The sequence below is a fragment of the Prionailurus bengalensis genome, chromosome A1, assembly GCF_016509475.1.
Source record: "Prionailurus bengalensis isolate Pbe53 chromosome A1, Fcat_Pben_1.1_paternal_pri, whole genome shotgun sequence".
Taxonomy (NCBI): Eukaryota; Metazoa; Chordata; class Mammalia; order Carnivora; family Felidae; genus Prionailurus; species Prionailurus bengalensis.
In genome coordinates this window covers 87,250,725-87,269,149 of record NC_057343.1, presented here as the reverse complement: position 1 = coordinate 87,269,149, position 18,425 = coordinate 87,250,725, and the positions used below count along the sequence as shown (strand labels likewise).

The following is an 18,425-nucleotide window of genomic DNA, read 5'->3' as shown; positions in this document are numbered from 1 at the left end:
TATCCAATGGAAAAAAAGACAGTCTCTTTAACAAATGGTGCTGGGAGAACTGGACAGCAACATGCAGAAGGATGAAACTAGACCATTTTCTTACACCATTCACAAAAATAAACTCAAAATGGATGAAGAATCTGAATGTGCGACAGAAAACCATAAAACCCTAGAGGAGAAAACAGGAAAACACCTCTCCAACGTCAGCTGCACCAATTTCTTACTTGACATATCTCCAAAGGAAAGGGAATTAAAAGAAAAAATTAACTATTGGGACCTCATGAAGATAAAAAGCTTCCGTCCTGCAAAGGAAACAATCAACAAGACTAGTATTCAAAATCTATAAAGAACTTACCAAACTCCACACCTGAAAAACAAATAATCCAGTGAAGAAATGGACAGAAAACATGAATAGACACTTTTCTGAAGAAGATATGCAGATGGCCAACCGGCACATGAAAAGATGCTCAACGTCCCTCCTCATCAGGGAAATACCAATCAAAACCACACTGAGATTTTACCTCATGTCAGTTAGAATGGGTAAAATGAACAAATCAGGAGACTATAGATGCTGGAGAGGATGTGGAGAAACGGGAACCCTCTTGCACTGTTGGTGGGAATGCAAACTGGTGCAGCCACTCTGGAAAGCAGTGTGGAGATTCCTCTAAAAATTAAAAATAGATCTACACTAGAACCCAGCAACTAGGAATTTACCACTGCTAGGAATTTACCCAAGGGTTACAGGAGTGCTAATGCATAGGGGCACTTGTACCCCAACGTTTATAGCAACACTCTCAACAATAGCCAGATTATGGAAAGAGCCCAAATGTCCATCAATTGATGAGTGGATAAAGAAATTGTGGTTTATATACACAATGGAATACTAGTTGGCAATGAGAAAGAATGAAATATGGCCTTTTACAGCAACATGGATGGAACTGGAGAGTGTTATGCTAAGGGAAATAAGTCATACAGAGAAAGACAGATACCATATGTTTTCACTCTTATGTGGATCCTGAGAAACTTAACAGAAGACCATGGGGAAGGGTAAAGGGGAACAAAAAGTTAGGGAAGGAGGGAGGCAGACCATAATAGACTTAAAAACTGAGAATAAACTGAGGGTTGATGGGGGGATGGGAGGGAGGGGAAAGTGGGTGATAGGCATTGAGGAGGCCACCTGTTGGGATGAGCACTGGGAGTTGTATGGAAACCAATTTGACAATAAATTTCATATTAAAAAAAATCACAAAATTTGATACCCAAAGAAAAGAAAAAGGAAAACTTTTGGAATTAATGTCAGATTTAGCAATATCAAAGGATACAAGATAAAAATATAACAGTACACTGTTGCTTGGAATTCAAAATAGTGCAACTACTCTGGAAAACAATATGGAACTTTCTCAAAAAGTTAAAAATAGAACTACTCTATGATCCATCAATTGAACTACTAGGTTCAAACAATATAAAAATAGCAATACGAAGGGACACATGCAACCCAATATTAATAACTCATTACCAACAATAGCCAAATTATTGTAAAGAGATCAAAAGTCCATCAACTGATGAATGGATAAACAAGAATTGGTATACAATGGAATATTATTAGCCCTAACAAAGAATGAAATCTTGCTATTTGCAACAATGTGGATGGAGCTAGAGAGTTACATGCTAAATGAAATAAGTCAGCCAGTGAAAGACAAATACCATAAGATTTCACTCACGTGTAGAATTTAAGAAATAAAACAAGTGAACATGGGGGGGGGGAGAGGCAAACCAAGAAACACTCCTAACTATAGACAAAAACTGAGCTTTCCTGGAGGGAGGGAGGTGGAACATTGGGTTAAATAGGTGTTTGGGATTAAGGAGGGCATTTGTTATGATAAGCATGGAGTGTTGTATGCAAGTGATGAATCAGTCTATACCAGAAACTAATATACTGTATGTTAAGTAACTGGAATTTAAATAAAACATGGAAAGGAAAAAAAAATTAAAACACAATATATTTTTGTGTGGTAGAAATGAAAATTTGGAAGCCAAAATATAAAAGACCAATAAAATTAGCAATAATGCCAAAGAGAAATGCCACAGTAGGTACATATCTAAATATAATATGTATGGAATCTGTCTGATGAATACTTCAAAATGTTGATGAAAATATCAAATGAGTAATTACTATATTCATAAGGTTCATGAAATAACATAATAAATACATCAATTATCATAATTTTTATCTATACCTTAACAAAATTCCAGTCAAAACATAATTGGTTTCTCATAGATCTAGAACAACTGATTGTAAAATTTATATTGACTTGCCAAATATATTTATAAACCAAAAACATTTTTAAACAATATTTTTTTAGAAATAAGTCTATCTGATTTCAAGACTTATTATGAGAATACAATAATTAAGACTTTGTGGTATTAATAAAGGAATAGACAATAGATCGATGGGAAAAAACATAAAGTCCAGAAATAGACCCATACATGTATGGCCATTTGATTTTTTAAAATATACATATAAAAACAATCCAGTGGAGAAAGGATAGTAATTTGAAAATTGGCAAAGGAATATTTCAACATTTGTAGGCAAAGAAGGAAACCTGACCAAAATCTCATGCTGCATACAAAAAAAAAATCATAAAATTATAAAACTTTTGAAAAGAACTACAAATAATATTTTAATAATGTAAAATCAGACAGTGCTTACTCATGACAACCAAGGCATAATCTATGCTGGGGGGGGGAACCCTAGATTTTATCAAAATTAAAAAATCAGTTATCTACCAGAACCAAAAGCACAATCTATATTTTTATATTTTTATAATATGTATTTTAAATAATTGACAATCAAGACTTCATTAAAATTAAAAACTTCTGTTCTGTGAAAGACAATGCCAAAATAATGAGAAAATAAGGCATGGACTGGCCTTATTTTTTTTGGAAATATATTTGGAAAATGTATTTCCAAAAGATATATCTAATAAAAGACTATTATCTCAAACTCAAAAACACTTAAAATTCAAAGATAAGAAAACAGTCAATCCCATTAACAAACAGGCCAAACACTTAACAAACAGCATCAAAGAAAATACACAGGTGACAAACAAATGAAAAAAATGCTTCACATAACATGTCACCAGGGAATGCACATTAAAAGAAAAATGAGGTATCACTACACACCTAGAAGAATGGTCAAAATCCAGAACTCTGACAACATCAAATGCTGACAAGGATGTGGAACTCATTCAGTTTTTTGTGGAAGGCAAAATGGTACAGCCACTTTGGTAATAGTCCTGTGGTTTCTGGTAAGACTAAACACTCTTAATCTGTGGTCTAGCGATTTTGTTTTTTGGTACTTACCAAAAGAATTGAAATAATTGCACACAATATTGCACATGGATAATTATAGAAGCTTTATTTATCATTGCCAAAACAAGAAGACAACCAAGATGCCCTTTCCCAAGTGAATGAATAAATAAACTGGTATATCCAACAATGGAATATTAGTGCTGAAAAGAAATGCTCTATAAAGCACTGGAAAACCATGGAAAATCTTAAGTGTACATTAGTAAGTGAAACAAGCCAATTTATAAAGGCTGCATTCTGTGTAACTCCCAGTAAAAGTTTCTGGAAAGGGAAAAACTGTGGAGGCCAAAAAAAAGAAAAAAAAAATAGTGGTTGCCAGGAACCGTTTGGGGATTAAGGAGACAAGGTGGATTAGACAGATTTTTAGGTCGCTGCAATCACACTATATGGCACTATGATCAAGAATAAAACAGTAACTGAACCACATTGTAAAATACAGTGATTGGGTGATTATGGTGTGTCAATGCAAGTTTATCAATATTAAAAAAACCTACCAGTCTGGTGGGGGGATGTTGATAATGGTGGGTCTATGAATGTACGGGGTAAGGAGTATATGTGGAAACTTTGAACCTTCTCCCCAATTTTGCTGTGAACCTAAAACCGGGTAAAAAAAGTCAATAAAGAAAAAAATAATACTCTGTGGAAGACAATGATAAGACAATGAAATTACAAAATACAGAGTAATAAACTATTTGAAGACTGTATTCTAACAAGAAACTTGTATTATATAAAAATATATACTCAAGAGGAAGAAAATAAACAAAATAATTTAAATATTGGCAACACTTGAGGCATCTGGGTGGCTTAGTCTGTTAAGCTTCCAATGTCCATTAAGTTAGTTATTACAAATATGATAAACTAATAGCATAAAATAAAAAAATACATGCTTTTTTTGTACATATTATTATCAAAAATAAGAACTCAGAGTATATGTACTCCTTTAAATTGCTAGTTGCTTTCTAAAGGTGTCTGAAATTTAAAATTTCCAGGATTCCTTGGAACCTGAGAGTGGTCAGATAACGCTTTCAAATTTAGAGTAACTAGAATTCTAATAATTGCTTTCAGAAAGGCTTTTCCAAGTGGCTCAACTCAGCTTGCATCCCTTTCCCTCTTTCCAGGGGTCAGGACCCTGAGACAATGATTGGGGACCATGTGTATGGATGGTTGGAGTCACAGTAATGAAGTGCATGGATGGATGGAGCTGCCATGTTCCTTTGGTTCCTTAAGAGCAATATGAACACAAAGCTTAAGAAAAACCTAAGGGTGATGTTTAAAAGCGGCATTTATCTCTATATTTCTTTAGAGTGGAAAGAAAAATAAAATGTGTCATTTTGATTAAGCAACATTTTTGAGGGGGACTTTCTTGGATTCAGGTGTATCAAACTTTCCAACAAATACAGTAATCAACCAAAGGGAAGCTGAGGAAAGGAAAGAAGATTTGAGACGATGTGATAGAAAATATAGGGATGATTTCTTATCATTTTATAACATAATGTACACCTCTATTGTCCAAAGGTCTAAAAGGTAAAAATAACATATAACACAGTTGATGATGAAATCTATTCCATAAAGTACATGAGAAAAAATGCAAAGACCTAAAAAAAGATTACAAATATTGCAAGTTATTATTTAAAAATTTAAATTAAAAACTACAAACATAGAAACCCATGTATCCAGACAACTCTGGATAATGTCATTTGTCAAAATTTTCCCTGCAACATTTTATTGAAAATATTACAAAGTTATAGAAAAAATTGGAAGGGCATCATGAACATCTATATGCCTTTTATCTACAATCACCGAATGCACAATTTTACGTTAGACAATTAAACACATCACAAATTTTTACTTTTCTATAATTTAACCTTTTTAGCCATTTCCACTAGATTGACTATAAAATTAGTATGTTTATATTATTATTAATAAGTACCCATTATTAAATTGTTGGTAGTAATTTAGATGTATGAAGAAGAGCTGAATATTTTCTCTAGAGTCATTATATATTTTCCTAAGGGAAAAGTGTGCATGATGTCAACTATAGAATAAAATGCAATAGACACCTATATATAAGTGAGAATTTTGCTTTTAATTGTTAATGCTTTTTGTGACTAGATCATTTGGCTTTCTTAATGTTGATTATTTTTTAATGTCTATTTTTGAGAGAAAGAGGAGAGTGTGAGCATGCCAGCTGGGGAAGGGTAGAGAGAGAGAGAATTCCAAGTAGGGTCTATGCTGTCAGCACAGAGCCTCATGTGAGGCTCAGTCCATGAACTGTGACATCATGATCTGCGCTGAAATCAAGATCAGATGCTTAACATACTGAGTCACCCAGCTGTGCCTGTTGAATATTTGTGTTAACAGTGAGTACGCTTAAACTTGAAAATAAATTTGTATGTTAAAATCTGGACTTCTGAAGCTAAAATAAATAATTGGATGATTGTGAAGATGTTAGTAAGGTGTTAAAACATATACATTTAAGAAACTAGTTAAAACTTATACTGAATGAGTAAGATAAAGTGAGCAATTTTGAAAATTATAGATTGTATATTTAAATAAATGCTTAACATAGCTTCATTTCAGCACTAAATATTAAGCATGTCCATAGAAGCATGTGTCTAAAACCTCTGTAAGTAGAATGCTGATGTATCTAACGAATTTTTCTGACCCGTTAACATGAATGTACACTCCCGAGAAAATTGGATCCATGAGATCCAACAGACAAGAAGGATGCTATAAAGTGGGTAGAAAGATTAAATCTTGGATATTGCTAATTCTTTCCATTTATTAGCTATCAGTCATTGTGTTAAAAAGACTACAGAACCTCTTTAACAATATGTCTCTAACAAAAATAATCCTCCTATTTTTAAAGATATGTTAAATATAATTTTCTTGATGTTGATGTTCAAATAAATTATAAATATTGAATTATTTCAAGACCTAAGATTTTTTGATTATTTTTGTTTAACTGAGTGATGTTGTTTTCCTTTATATAGTAGAAATTGGAAGGAACTATTTGCTAAAGAAACCAGCTTTATTTATGGTACATTTGGATTTCACATCATGCATATGGTAAGTCTTATAAATAATAGGATAGATTGATTTGTGGGTAATTTCCAAGAGAAACCCGATCTTAGCCACGCATCCCTTGTTCCAATTCTAAATATATCTTTGGTTGCCTAAGACACCAAGAAGGAAAAAAAAAAACTGATTTCATATACATTCATGCTTACAGTTACACCAATCCCACAAAACAGGTGAGATATTGCATTTCACACAAATTTCTCAGATTCTTTAGTATATGGATTATCCATATTCTGTGATAAAAAAGAATGTTATAGAACTTCCTTCTCAGCTATAAATCATTAATGAAAAGATTGCTCTTATTTTTCTAATTAAAAAGTTAATATATAAATTTAAATAATGACTTCAAGAGGATACTGCTGAGGTAAATAAAGTTCCATCACCAAGTAAACAAATTCTGAATTCTATGGGTGGAGACTGTACACTTGTTTTAAAAAGTTAATAAAGAACAAAGTTCGGAGAATGTGCATTATGTTTTGAATGATGCATATTGATTATGTTATCTGATATAGAACTAGTTTTTATGTTCATTAGGATGTTTTTGACTTATTTCACATTATCTTTGTTAAAAAAAGCCAAATCACTAAATGTGGGTAAAAAAAGTCAAATCACTAAATGTGTTTAAAAAATTAGTGTTTAACATAGAATTTAATGTTTACTATCTGACACATATGACATTAAATATAGAAAACAGTTTCAAAGTGACAAAACATCAACGAAGGTGTTGATTTGTGGAAGGTTAGTTACAGTTTTTTTTTCTAAAACTAAAAAAAATAAATAAGTTATTTTTTTACAAACACTCTTAAACATTAAGATTATGTGGACTATTAAACTACATACCAGTGCAATTAAAATTAAATGAGTTTGTACAGCCAGAGGATCAGTTCTGTATATAGTCATTCTAATTAACTATTTAAATAAGATATTATCATTTCTGATTATATATATAATTTTAAACTTCATATATCTTCAAACAATTTGACATGTGGTGAAATTTTAAATCTTAAGGGTAAAGACATTGAATATTATGTAAATAGATTTGTTTACAGACACTGTCACCCAGGTTTTATTTATATATATTTTAAGTGTATTTATTTTGAGAGCAGGGGGGAAGGGCAGAGAGAAAGGGAGAGAGAATCTCAAGCAGGCTCTGTGCTTGCTTTGTGGAGCCTGACAGCGGGCTCTATGTCATGAACTGTGATATCATGTCCTGAGCAAAAATCAAGATAGGATGCTTACTGACTCAGCCACCGAGGTGCACCATGATTTTATTTATATTTTACTGGCTATTTTAATGTATTTAATGTATTTTAAGTATGCTTTTTGTGGAAAGATAAATGCTAATGTTCATATTTAAATTATTATAATTTTGAAGTTATAAAAGCATTCCCACATCTATTTCTTACCAGTAGAAACAATTTGTTAAAACAGAAATCACACCATCCACTTTTTGTTAGTGAACAATTATTTAGATAAACATTCTTACATTATATGTCTCCTAGTTGCTAACAGTTATTCAAATTGTATATCATGTAAAATGCATGTTGCCCTTTCAAGCTACTCAGAATTTAGCTAGTGCATAAAATTGTACACATTTAGATAGTACAAGACAAAACAATGTATATACCCAAGTGTTGTGAGAAGCACACCACCAATGTTCACTGAATTGTGAAATCCCAAACACTGAAGAAAGATTCGTAACTGCTTTATTGAGAATGCAAATCTTTATTGTCTCTTTAGTTTCTCAGAAGTCTGCTTCTTTATAAAGACATATGGATGACTATAAGAAACATGAATACAGAAATTGTTTTTCAGTTTTTCTAGTAAGTTAAATCTCTATCATAGCAACAGAACTCATCAGCCACACACCAACTTTTTTCCAAGAATTTCTCATCCTTGGCTTTTTACTCTACCCTGTTTGTTTCGTTTCTTCCAGAAAATCCCTTGTGGAGAGAGGAGATGGACATTTACAATCTTACCACCGTGACTCAGTTTATCCTCATAGGGCTCTCTGACCTCCCTGAGGTGCGCTACCCTCTCTTTGTGGTCTTTGCCATCATCTATCAGGTCACTTTGGTAGGAAATGGGGCCATTGTCTTGGCCATTGGGACTGAGAAAAAGCTACATACACCCATGTATTACTTTTTGGTAAATTTGTCCCTCTTAGACATATTCTGCCCATCAGCTACTGTCCCCAAGATGCTGGAGAATCTTTTGATTAAGCACCACAGCATCTCCTTCCTTGGATGTGCTTTACAACTTTATTTCCTGGTAGCCCTGGCAGGGACTGAAGTCTTCCTTCTTGCTGTCATGGCTTATGACCGGTATGTGGCCATCTGTTTCCCCCTCCGTTACATGCTCATCATGACCAAGGTTCGCTGTGTCCAGCTGACAGCTGGGACGTGTGCAGCAGGATTTCTCAATTCCCTTCTCCATACAGTGTCCACATTCCGCCTGTCTTTTTGCAAGTCCAACCGCGTTAACCAGTACTACTGTGACATCCCCTCCGTGGTAGCCCTCTCATGCTCATCCACGTATGTAGCTGAAATGCTTGTTTTGGTGGTAGGAGGCATACTAGGGATCAGCGCCTTCCTAGCCACCTTTATCTCTTATATCTACATCATATCTACCATTCTAAAGATCCAGTCAGTGGAAGGGAAGCACAAAGCTTTCTCCACATGTGCTTCCCACCTCCTAGTGGTCTGCCTGTTCTATGGCACAGCAATATTTACCTACATTCGCCCTTCATCTAGTCCACACTCTCCCGCCAGAGACAGACTCATCTCCATGGTATATGGGGTTATAACCCCAATGTTAAACCCCATGATCTACAGCCTGAAAAACATGGAGGTCAAAGAAGCACTCAGAAGGCTTCTGTGTCCCAGAGCATATTTACAGCAATTATAATAGAAAGCAGAATGTATCAATGCTCACTTTAGAATAAATTCATAGGAATAATTCATCCAAGAATAGTGTTCAGTTGATGCATAGAACACACACTTATGTACTCAGAAATTTATGAACACACATGTGCATAGAAGTGGTTATACTTATTTGTATATGTATATCTCTTTCTCTATCCACTGAGTTCTTAAAACTTAACATCCAAGTCCAGACAGTTTCAAGAGTAAGCAGAGAACTTTTAATAATTAACAGTATAACCTGAGCTGGTCTTAAGTTGGGTATATGTTCATATCCATACCCATACTCATAAGTGTATCATCTGTATGTCTAAGAATTTTAAAATTAACATCTAACCATCTATTTGTAGACCTTCCTTTTACTAGTTTGCTTATGTGATTACCACTTACTATTATTTCACCCTTTCTCTTTCAATTTTAGCCACCACTTACTCTACATTTCTATTTCTCTCTCTTTTCTTTTGATTCTATCCTTTCTCAGTTCTACTTGTCCCTCCAAAGATATCACTTAATTTACCAAATCCAAGATTTAGATATCTAATTCAGAAATCTAGTTTATTTTACACTACTATTTTATTTTAACCTGAACATGAAAAAAACTGAAAGTATCATCTTCTAATAAACTCAAACACACGCGCGCACACACACACACACACACACACCCCTTATCAGGCAACTTACAGGTTGTTATCAACTTTTCCCAGCTATACAGATTAAATTCCTGAGACTAGACTCCACTTTGCCTTGAAGCCCAGGACTTCCACTCAATGGGACTAGAAAGCAGTTGTTTCTGACTGGGGATGGTTCACCCTTCACAATCCATTCCCCTCTTTCTGTCCCTCTAGAAATAGCAATATTTTCTTTCTGTATTACTGGTTATGTAATATACTGCTTTAAGTCTGCAATCATGTGTAATTTTCTCCACAGTTTTCCTTAACTCTGGGCATCCGAATTACCTTCCAAATTTAGTCCCCCCGTTAGATGGTCACTTTTAATATATACCCACGCTCTGCATTTATAAATCTATTTTTACTTCTACTGTTCAGTGTCTTCTCTCTTTTTTTGTCTGCTTTATGCTATTTAATTTTTTAAAATTTTTTAATGTTTATTTATTTTTGAGAGAGAGAGAGAGAGACAGTGAAAGAAGTGGAGGGGCAGAGAGAGATGGAGACATAGAATCTGAAGCAGGCTGCAGGCTCTGAGCTCTCAGCACAGAGCTAGATGCGGGGCTTGAACTCACGAACCATGAGATCATGACCTGAGCCAAAGTCAGACACTTTGCCACTGAGCCATCCAGGTGCCCCTGCTTTATGCTATTTTATTATCACTAGTGAAGCTTTCTTCAAAAATATTCAAATATCTTTTTATTTTCTTCTCTGTACTGTTATTGATTCCTAGTCATTTTCAAAACTTTACAAAAAGATAGCTTCATCATATGTACTTGTGCTGCATAAGCTACACTATAAACATTTTGACATGCCATTTCTATAATAACATTTTCCAAAACTCAACACACCAATATGTATCTTATACAACATTCCAGGGCTATCCATACTAATGGCAGGTCAGCTATCTGTTATCTGATTTTAATTAGATAGGAAAATCCTTATAGACCTTAAGAAGGAATGAAGTAATGCTACTATTTTACTACTATAAATTTGAGAGGTGTTTTCCTTTTACTCCTCATTTTATTCTCTACTAGAGAATTTGCATGTCATGTAAAAGAATTAAGCCTTCCTTATATGACTTTTGCTAGGTGCAATACTGTGTAAAATTAAATAAATTTTTAAAATTCAATCAATTGCTTACCAGCCACTTTGATATTTTTTAAAGTTTCACCACTTATTTGTATGTAATGTTATTTATCTTAATGGTGTTGTATTTGTGTTACACAAACCACTTTGGAATCTAATTGCACCCTATTCAAAAGAGTGGGAAATCTCACCAAGTTCACAACAAATCAGGCCTTTGCCAACATGGACAATGTTTTCAAAAGAAAATGTTGAAAATGTTTTCAAAAGAAAAAAAATATCTACAGTTTTCTATGCTTATATTTTAACATAAAATCATGGTAACTTTGCCTTTTTTCTTCTTAAGTGAAAAAAATATGCTTGAAGATAAGCAAAATAATGGAGTATTTCTGTTTCCACAATGTGAGGTTTGGAGTGAAATACACAAAACTCCAGATGTTAAAGCCACAAAAATTTAAACTGAGTAAAATTGGCAGAAAGCATGCTTTCTTGTCTTGGAAAGAAAGAACTGTCTAAATATATGGCTGGTAGTATTTTGATGACAATATATTGTTTCTCTTGAAGATATCACATTGCCTTTGAGGAAACTCAATGATACATTTCTATTTTATTCCTCCGTCTCCTCTTCCTTAAAAGTCACAGTCATGGGGGGAAATCTGGACAAATTACTTGACAATTCCCTGAGAAAATCCTCATGGGATGTAGTTGACACTTTAGCAGCAAAGTGAGTACATAGTGAAGCTTAAAGTAGGCACCCCACTAAATTCAAGATATACTGGAGCAGTGGCTAAATTTGTTAGATATGGTTAACTAGTGTGTCTTTAAATAACTTGACATTTTATGTTGTTCACTTATGTTGTTTACTTTATTATTAGACTGACAGCAATCATTTATGAAGAAGAACCAAAAGATGGAAAGAAGGTAGAAGGAAATAAAAACTGCTGACAGGGAGGTATAGAGAACTCAGTCACAAAAATAATATGTTAACTCTAATTCAAAGCATATTATTTATTAAGATACAAGTGTGTGAGAGAAGATGACAGTGGAATGGGAGGAACCTAAACTCCCTTTGTCCCACAAATAAAACTAGTTGACTATCACATCATCCTAAATACCCCAGAATTGATCTAAAGAAGGGCAGAACAAATTCCATAACTGAAGGTAGAGAAGAGGTCACATCAAAGAAGTTAGGTAGTTCAGATGCAGTTTGGGAGAGAAATGGTTATAGCTGCTGCGGTGGGGAGGAAGCCATTGTAGTGGAGCAGAGTGAGAGACAAACACACATCAGAGCACATGGGGGAAATGAAATCACAGTGCAAATTCGTTGGAAAGTGAGGACAAAATTTTGTGATTTTTTTTACCACCTTCAGGGATTAAAGACTGGAGTTTTAAAGGTCAGTGGGTTCAGGTGGGATAAGAGTACATAAAGCATTGGTGTTCTCTTGGAAGGAAGGTAGGCAAACAACCCGCAGACATACAGCATGGAAACAGCACTCTGAAGAAAGCCTGGGGCACCCAATAGGGAAGTTATTTGCTCATTTTGGAGCTTGTCTCAGAGAGACAACATTTATGCAGAGATCCCTCTTGGAACAAAGGAAATGGCCTGAGCCATTTCCCTCTCCGTCCCCTCAGCATAAGCACAAGGCCGCCTCCTGGAACCAGTTCAGCACTGACTTTTGCTACCTAACATGCTTACACCAACTCCCCCCTGCCCTGGTGGAACTCCCTCTCCAGTCACACTTGCCTCAGTCCCAGCACACAATGCCCCTTCCCCAGAAGCCCAGCCCAAATCCTTGCTAAAGCACATCACCCCCCCCCACTTTTTTTTCTCAGAGCCTAGATTAAGGTGTTGGTAGTGATAGGTCTCATTTCACAAAGATAACAAAGCACATCTAGTTAAAATACACCACATTGAGCTCCAGGACCTAAAACTACCTTCACTAAGCAAACAGGGCCTTTGCAAGTTGACTCTACTGATGGATAAAACAGCCAGAACAAAATATCAGAGCACATGCAGCACACATTGGAGACACTCTGGGAAGGACCAGGCCCTGGGGAACAGGAGACACCACACCTCAGACCATTGCAAATCTTTACTTCATAAGGACATTGCCCTCAACAACAGGAGAAATAGCTGACCTCAAAAATGCAGAAAGAGTCCCAGAAATTTAGACAAATTACGAAAATGGAAACTCATCCCAAGTAAAAAAATAGGAAAACACTACAGCTAGAGATCAAAGAGAGACAGATACAAGTAACATGCCTGATAGGAAATGTAAAGTAATGATCATAAGGATACTCACTGGACATGAGTGAAGAATGGAAGACATGAGTGAGGCCCTTACTACAGAGATAAGGAATGACATAGCAGAGATAAAGTCTCAATAAGTGAAACATACTTGGGGGAATAATGAGCAGGATTAAAAAGCAGAAAAATGAATTAGTGACCAAGAACACAGAGTAATGAAAAGTAATCAAGCTGAGCAAAAGAAAGAAAAAAGAAATACACAAAATGAGAATAGGCTTAGAGAAATCAGTGATTCCATCAAATGTAATAATATTCATATAATAGGAGTCCCAGAAGAAGACAGAGAAAAGGTAGAGAATATTAATTTGAATATACAATAGCTGAAAAAGTACTTAATTTGGGGAAGGAAACATGTCTAGACCCAAGAGGCCCATGGAACTCCCATCAAAATCAACAAAAGCCGATTCACACCAAAATATATTGGGAGTTAATGGGCAAAATAAAGTGATTAAAAAATGTAAAAGCGACAAGACAAAAGCAGACAGAAAGGATAAAGAAGACAGAAGGATAAAAGGACCAAAGAAAGACAGGAGAAATAGTGAGAGTTTCCCATACAAACAAAACTAAAGGAGTTCATGACCAAGAAACCAGAAATATTAGTTATTTATTTTATTTAATTAAATAAATAGTAAGAAATATTAAAGGGGGATGTTTGATTTTAAGGGAGATAATAAAAGTAACTATAAAGATAAGAAACACAAAATCAACAACATTACACATTTCTGTAAAAAATCATTCAAAGTACTAAACAAAATATGTATATAAAATATAACAACATAGGGGCACCTGGGTGGCTCAGTTGATTAAGAGTCCAACTCTATTTTAGCTCAGGCCAGGATCTCATGGTTAGTGAGATCACATTAGCAGTGAAGAACATGTTTGGAATTCTCTCTCTGTTTACCTCTGTCCCTCCACTGTCCTTGCTCTCAAAATAAATAAATGAATAAATTATAACAACATATACCTAAAATGTGGGGAAGAGGACTAAAATATTGTTTCAAATGTAAACACCACAAATTAATTTAGACTGCTATATGCAGAAGATGTTATATACAAATGTAATCATAACCATATTTCAAAAACCACTAACAAAAATTCAAATAGTGGGGTGCCTGGGTGGCTTAGTCAGTTGCGCATCCAACTTTGGCTCAGGTCATGATCTCACCATTTGTGAGTTCAAGTCCTGTGTTCGACATCTGTGCTGACAGATCAGAGCCTGGAGGTTTTTTCAGATTCTGTGTCTCCCTCTCTCTCTGCCCCTCCCCCACTAGGGCTCTGTCTCTGTCTCTTTCTCAAAAATAAAAGACATTAAAAATTAAAAAAAAAACAAATAGTAAAGAGAAAGAAATCCAAATGTCACTAAAGAAAATCAGCAAAACACGATCCAGAGAAACACAAGAAAAGACAAGAGAAAATAATAAGTAACAACCAAAAACCAAATAATAAAATGATAATAAATACATATATGTCAATAATTACTTTGAATGTAAATGTACTAAATGTTCAAATAAAAAGACATGTTGTGACAGAATGAATACAAGAATTAGACCTATCTGTATGCTGTCTATAAGAGACTCATTTTAGATCTAAAGATGCCTGCAGATTTAAAGTGAGAAACATCTATCAGGAGAATAGACATCAAAAGAAAGCTGGAGTAGCAATAACTATATTGGACAAAATAGACTAAGATAAAGACTGTAAAGGAGATGAAGAACACTATATAAGAGGAACAACTCATCAAGAAAAGTATTAAAATTTTAAATATATATGTAACCATCTCAAGAACACCCAGATATATAAAATGGTTAATAACAATCATAAAATAACTAATAGATAATAATGTAATAATAGTAGAGGACTTTAACACCCCACTACATCAATGTAAAGATTATTTACAAATGAAAACAACAAGGAAACAATGACTTTGAATGACACTCTGGAACAGATGGACTGGAGATATACAGTCAAACCTTTGATTGTGAGTAACTCGTTCTACCAGTGTTCTGCAAGGTAAGCAAATATTTCTAATAAAATTTAACTTGAGAAATGGGCAATTTCTTGCCATATGAGTAGTATGTGACACCAAATGTCACATGATCACAACTGAGTCAATGGTTCTTCTCTCTCTTTCTCACTGTGGAATTGTGGATGATTATCTCCCATGCTTGGATGCTTTGTCTCAGACTGGGGTGTTTGTCAGAAATCAGTGATTTTTCAGAACATTGGAAGTTGGCCACAACTGGCACTAGTGTATTTTTTGTCACTTCAAAACACCTATGGACCGTCCTCTGCTTTTCCATATAGGAGTAAGCTTAGGAATGCTTTGTTTCATTTTTAGGTCAGGCTGCCTGCAAATACAGATGCTTTTTCTGCTGCCTTATTGCCAGTTACATTAAATACAGTATATGACAAGAGTTTATTCATACTGTACTGTAGTTAACATTCGTGCAAGAGTATACAATGGCCCATATGCAGAAAAAGATTCCATTGAGCCAATAGATAGCAGTGATTCCGTTAGTGATAGGGAAAGTCATCCAATGCAATAACCCTTCTCTCTCTTGTCTCCTTCACACTAGTCATGAAGGTTTTCAAAGGCAAGTGCAGGTTAATTTATTTTTCTTTATATTTTGCATTTTTCTTTATTATTTTATATTATATTACAGTATTATAATAATTTATATGAATATTTTTGAAATCCAAATCAGGAACTATTACTTTGAAAAAATTAATAAAGTTTATAAACCCTTGGCCAGATTTATCAAATATAAATGAGAAAGTACACAAATGGATACAATAAAAAGTGGGAAGGAAGAAATAACAACCAACACCAGAGAAATGTAAACAATTATGAGTTTATTATGAAAAGTATATGTCAACAAATTGAACAATCTGGAAGAAATGAGTAAATTCCTAGAAATATATAAACTACCAAAACTGCAATAGGAAAAAAATAGAAAAATTGATCAGATCAATAACAAAGAAATTGAATGAGTCGTAGAAAATCTTCCAATAAACAAAAGTACAGGGCAAGATGGCTTCACAGGTGAATTTTATCAAAATTTAAAGGAGAGTTAATATCTATTTTTCTCAAACTATTCCAAAAAATAGAAAAGGAAGGGAAACTTTCAAATTCATTCTATGAAGCCAACATTCACCTGATACCAAAACCAGATTACTACTCCACTAAAAAAGAGAACTACAGGACAAAATCCCTGATGAACATGGGTGGAAACATTCCTAATAAAACACTAGCAAACAGGTTTCAATAGTACCCCCCCAAAAAAAAAATTCACCATGATCAAGTGGAATTTATTCGAGGGTTGCAGTGGTGGTTCAATATTCACAAATCAATCGACATGATAGACTACATCAATTGATGAATGGATAAAGAAGATGTGATATATATATATGTGTGTATATATATATATATACACCAAGGAATATAACTTAAGAGTAAGATTACACAAGAGTGAAATCTCTTTTGCAGAAATTAGGATAGAGCTAGAGAGTATTATGCTAAGCAAAAGACAGCTAGAGAAAGACAAATACCATATGATTTCATTCATACATGAAATTTAAAAAAACTAGGTGAAGATAGAGGAAAAAAAGAGAGAGAGAGACAAACCCTAATATAGACTGCTAACTATAGAGAACAAACTGAGGGTGGGCAGGGGACAGGCTGAATTCAAAGGTTATGTGTATTAAGGAGGCACTTGTGATGAACACTGGGTGTTATATGGAAGTGATGAGTCACTAAATTTTACTCTGGAAACTAATATTATACAATATGTTAATTAACTGGAATTGAGAAAAAAACAAAAAAAGTAATATAAAAATAAACTACACTGTGTCTGAATAAAACAAAAACAAAAAACAAAATAAAAAAATACATAGTGTGACTAAATAGATTTTAAAAATGTCCCATCTATATGCTGCCTACAAGAGATTCACTTCAGATTGAAAGACACCCACAAACTGAAAATGAGGGAATTAAAAAAGATATTTCATCAAAAAAGGACACTAAAAATAAAATTTGAATAGCAATACTAATACCAAAGAAAACAGACTTTAGAACAAAGATACTAACAAGAGACAAATGTATTACATAATGATAAAGGGAACGACTCAACAAGATAATGTAACACTTGTAAATATTTATGCATCCAACAAAGGGACACTTCAATACATTAAGCAAATATTAATGGACTTAAATGAAGAAAACTTGATAAAAATAAAATAATAGTAGGGGATTTTAACACCCCACTTACATCAATGGATAGCTTATCCAGAGAGAATATCAGTAAGGAAATATTGCCCTTAAATGACACATGAGACCAGATGGACTTAATAGATACATAGAGAGAATACCACCAAAATAACAGCAGAAAATGCATTCTTTTCAAATGCATATGGAACATTCACCAAGATAAATCACATGTGATACCACAAAACAAATCTAAAAAATGTAAGAGTGAAACTATATAAAGCATCTATTCTGACCACAACAGTATAAAATTAGAGATCAAGTGAAGAAGGGAAACTGGAAAGAACACAAAAAATGTGCAGGCCTAACAGCATGTTACAAAACAACAAAAGGCTAAATGAAGGAATAAAGGAGAAAATAAAATATTAATCTTGGCACAAATTAAAAAGGAAACATAAAAGACCAAAATTTATGAGGGAGCAGCAAAGCAGTTCTAAGGAAGAAGTTTCTAACAATACAGACCCACCTCACAAACAAAGTCTCAAATAAACATTGTAAACAGTCCTAAAGGAAATAAAAACTGAACAAACAAACAAACAATATTAGAAGAAAGAAATCAATAAATATCAGAGTGGAACTAAATGCAATAGCAACTAAAAATGGAAAGATCAGTGAAACTAAAAGCTGGATATTGGAGAAGATAAACAAAACCCATAAACCTTTAGCTAGAGTGATAGAATAAATAACATAGAAGGCCCAAATAAAATGAGAAATGAAAGAGAAGTTGCAACTGTTACCAC

At 34.0% G+C, this 18,425-nt stretch overlaps 1 protein-coding gene across 1 annotated transcript; it reads left to right on the top strand.

Moving 5' to 3' along the window:
* The first annotated feature begins 8,400 nt into the window (after window positions 1-8,400).
* On the top strand, window positions 8,401-9,348 carry LOC122479117 (olfactory receptor 5V1-like). Its single transcript, XM_043573153.1, has one exon. The coding sequence runs from the start codon at window positions 8,401-8,403 to the stop codon at window positions 9,346-9,348; it is 948 nt and encodes a 315-aa protein (XP_043429088.1).
* Window positions 9,349-18,425: the final 9,077 nt, after the last annotated feature.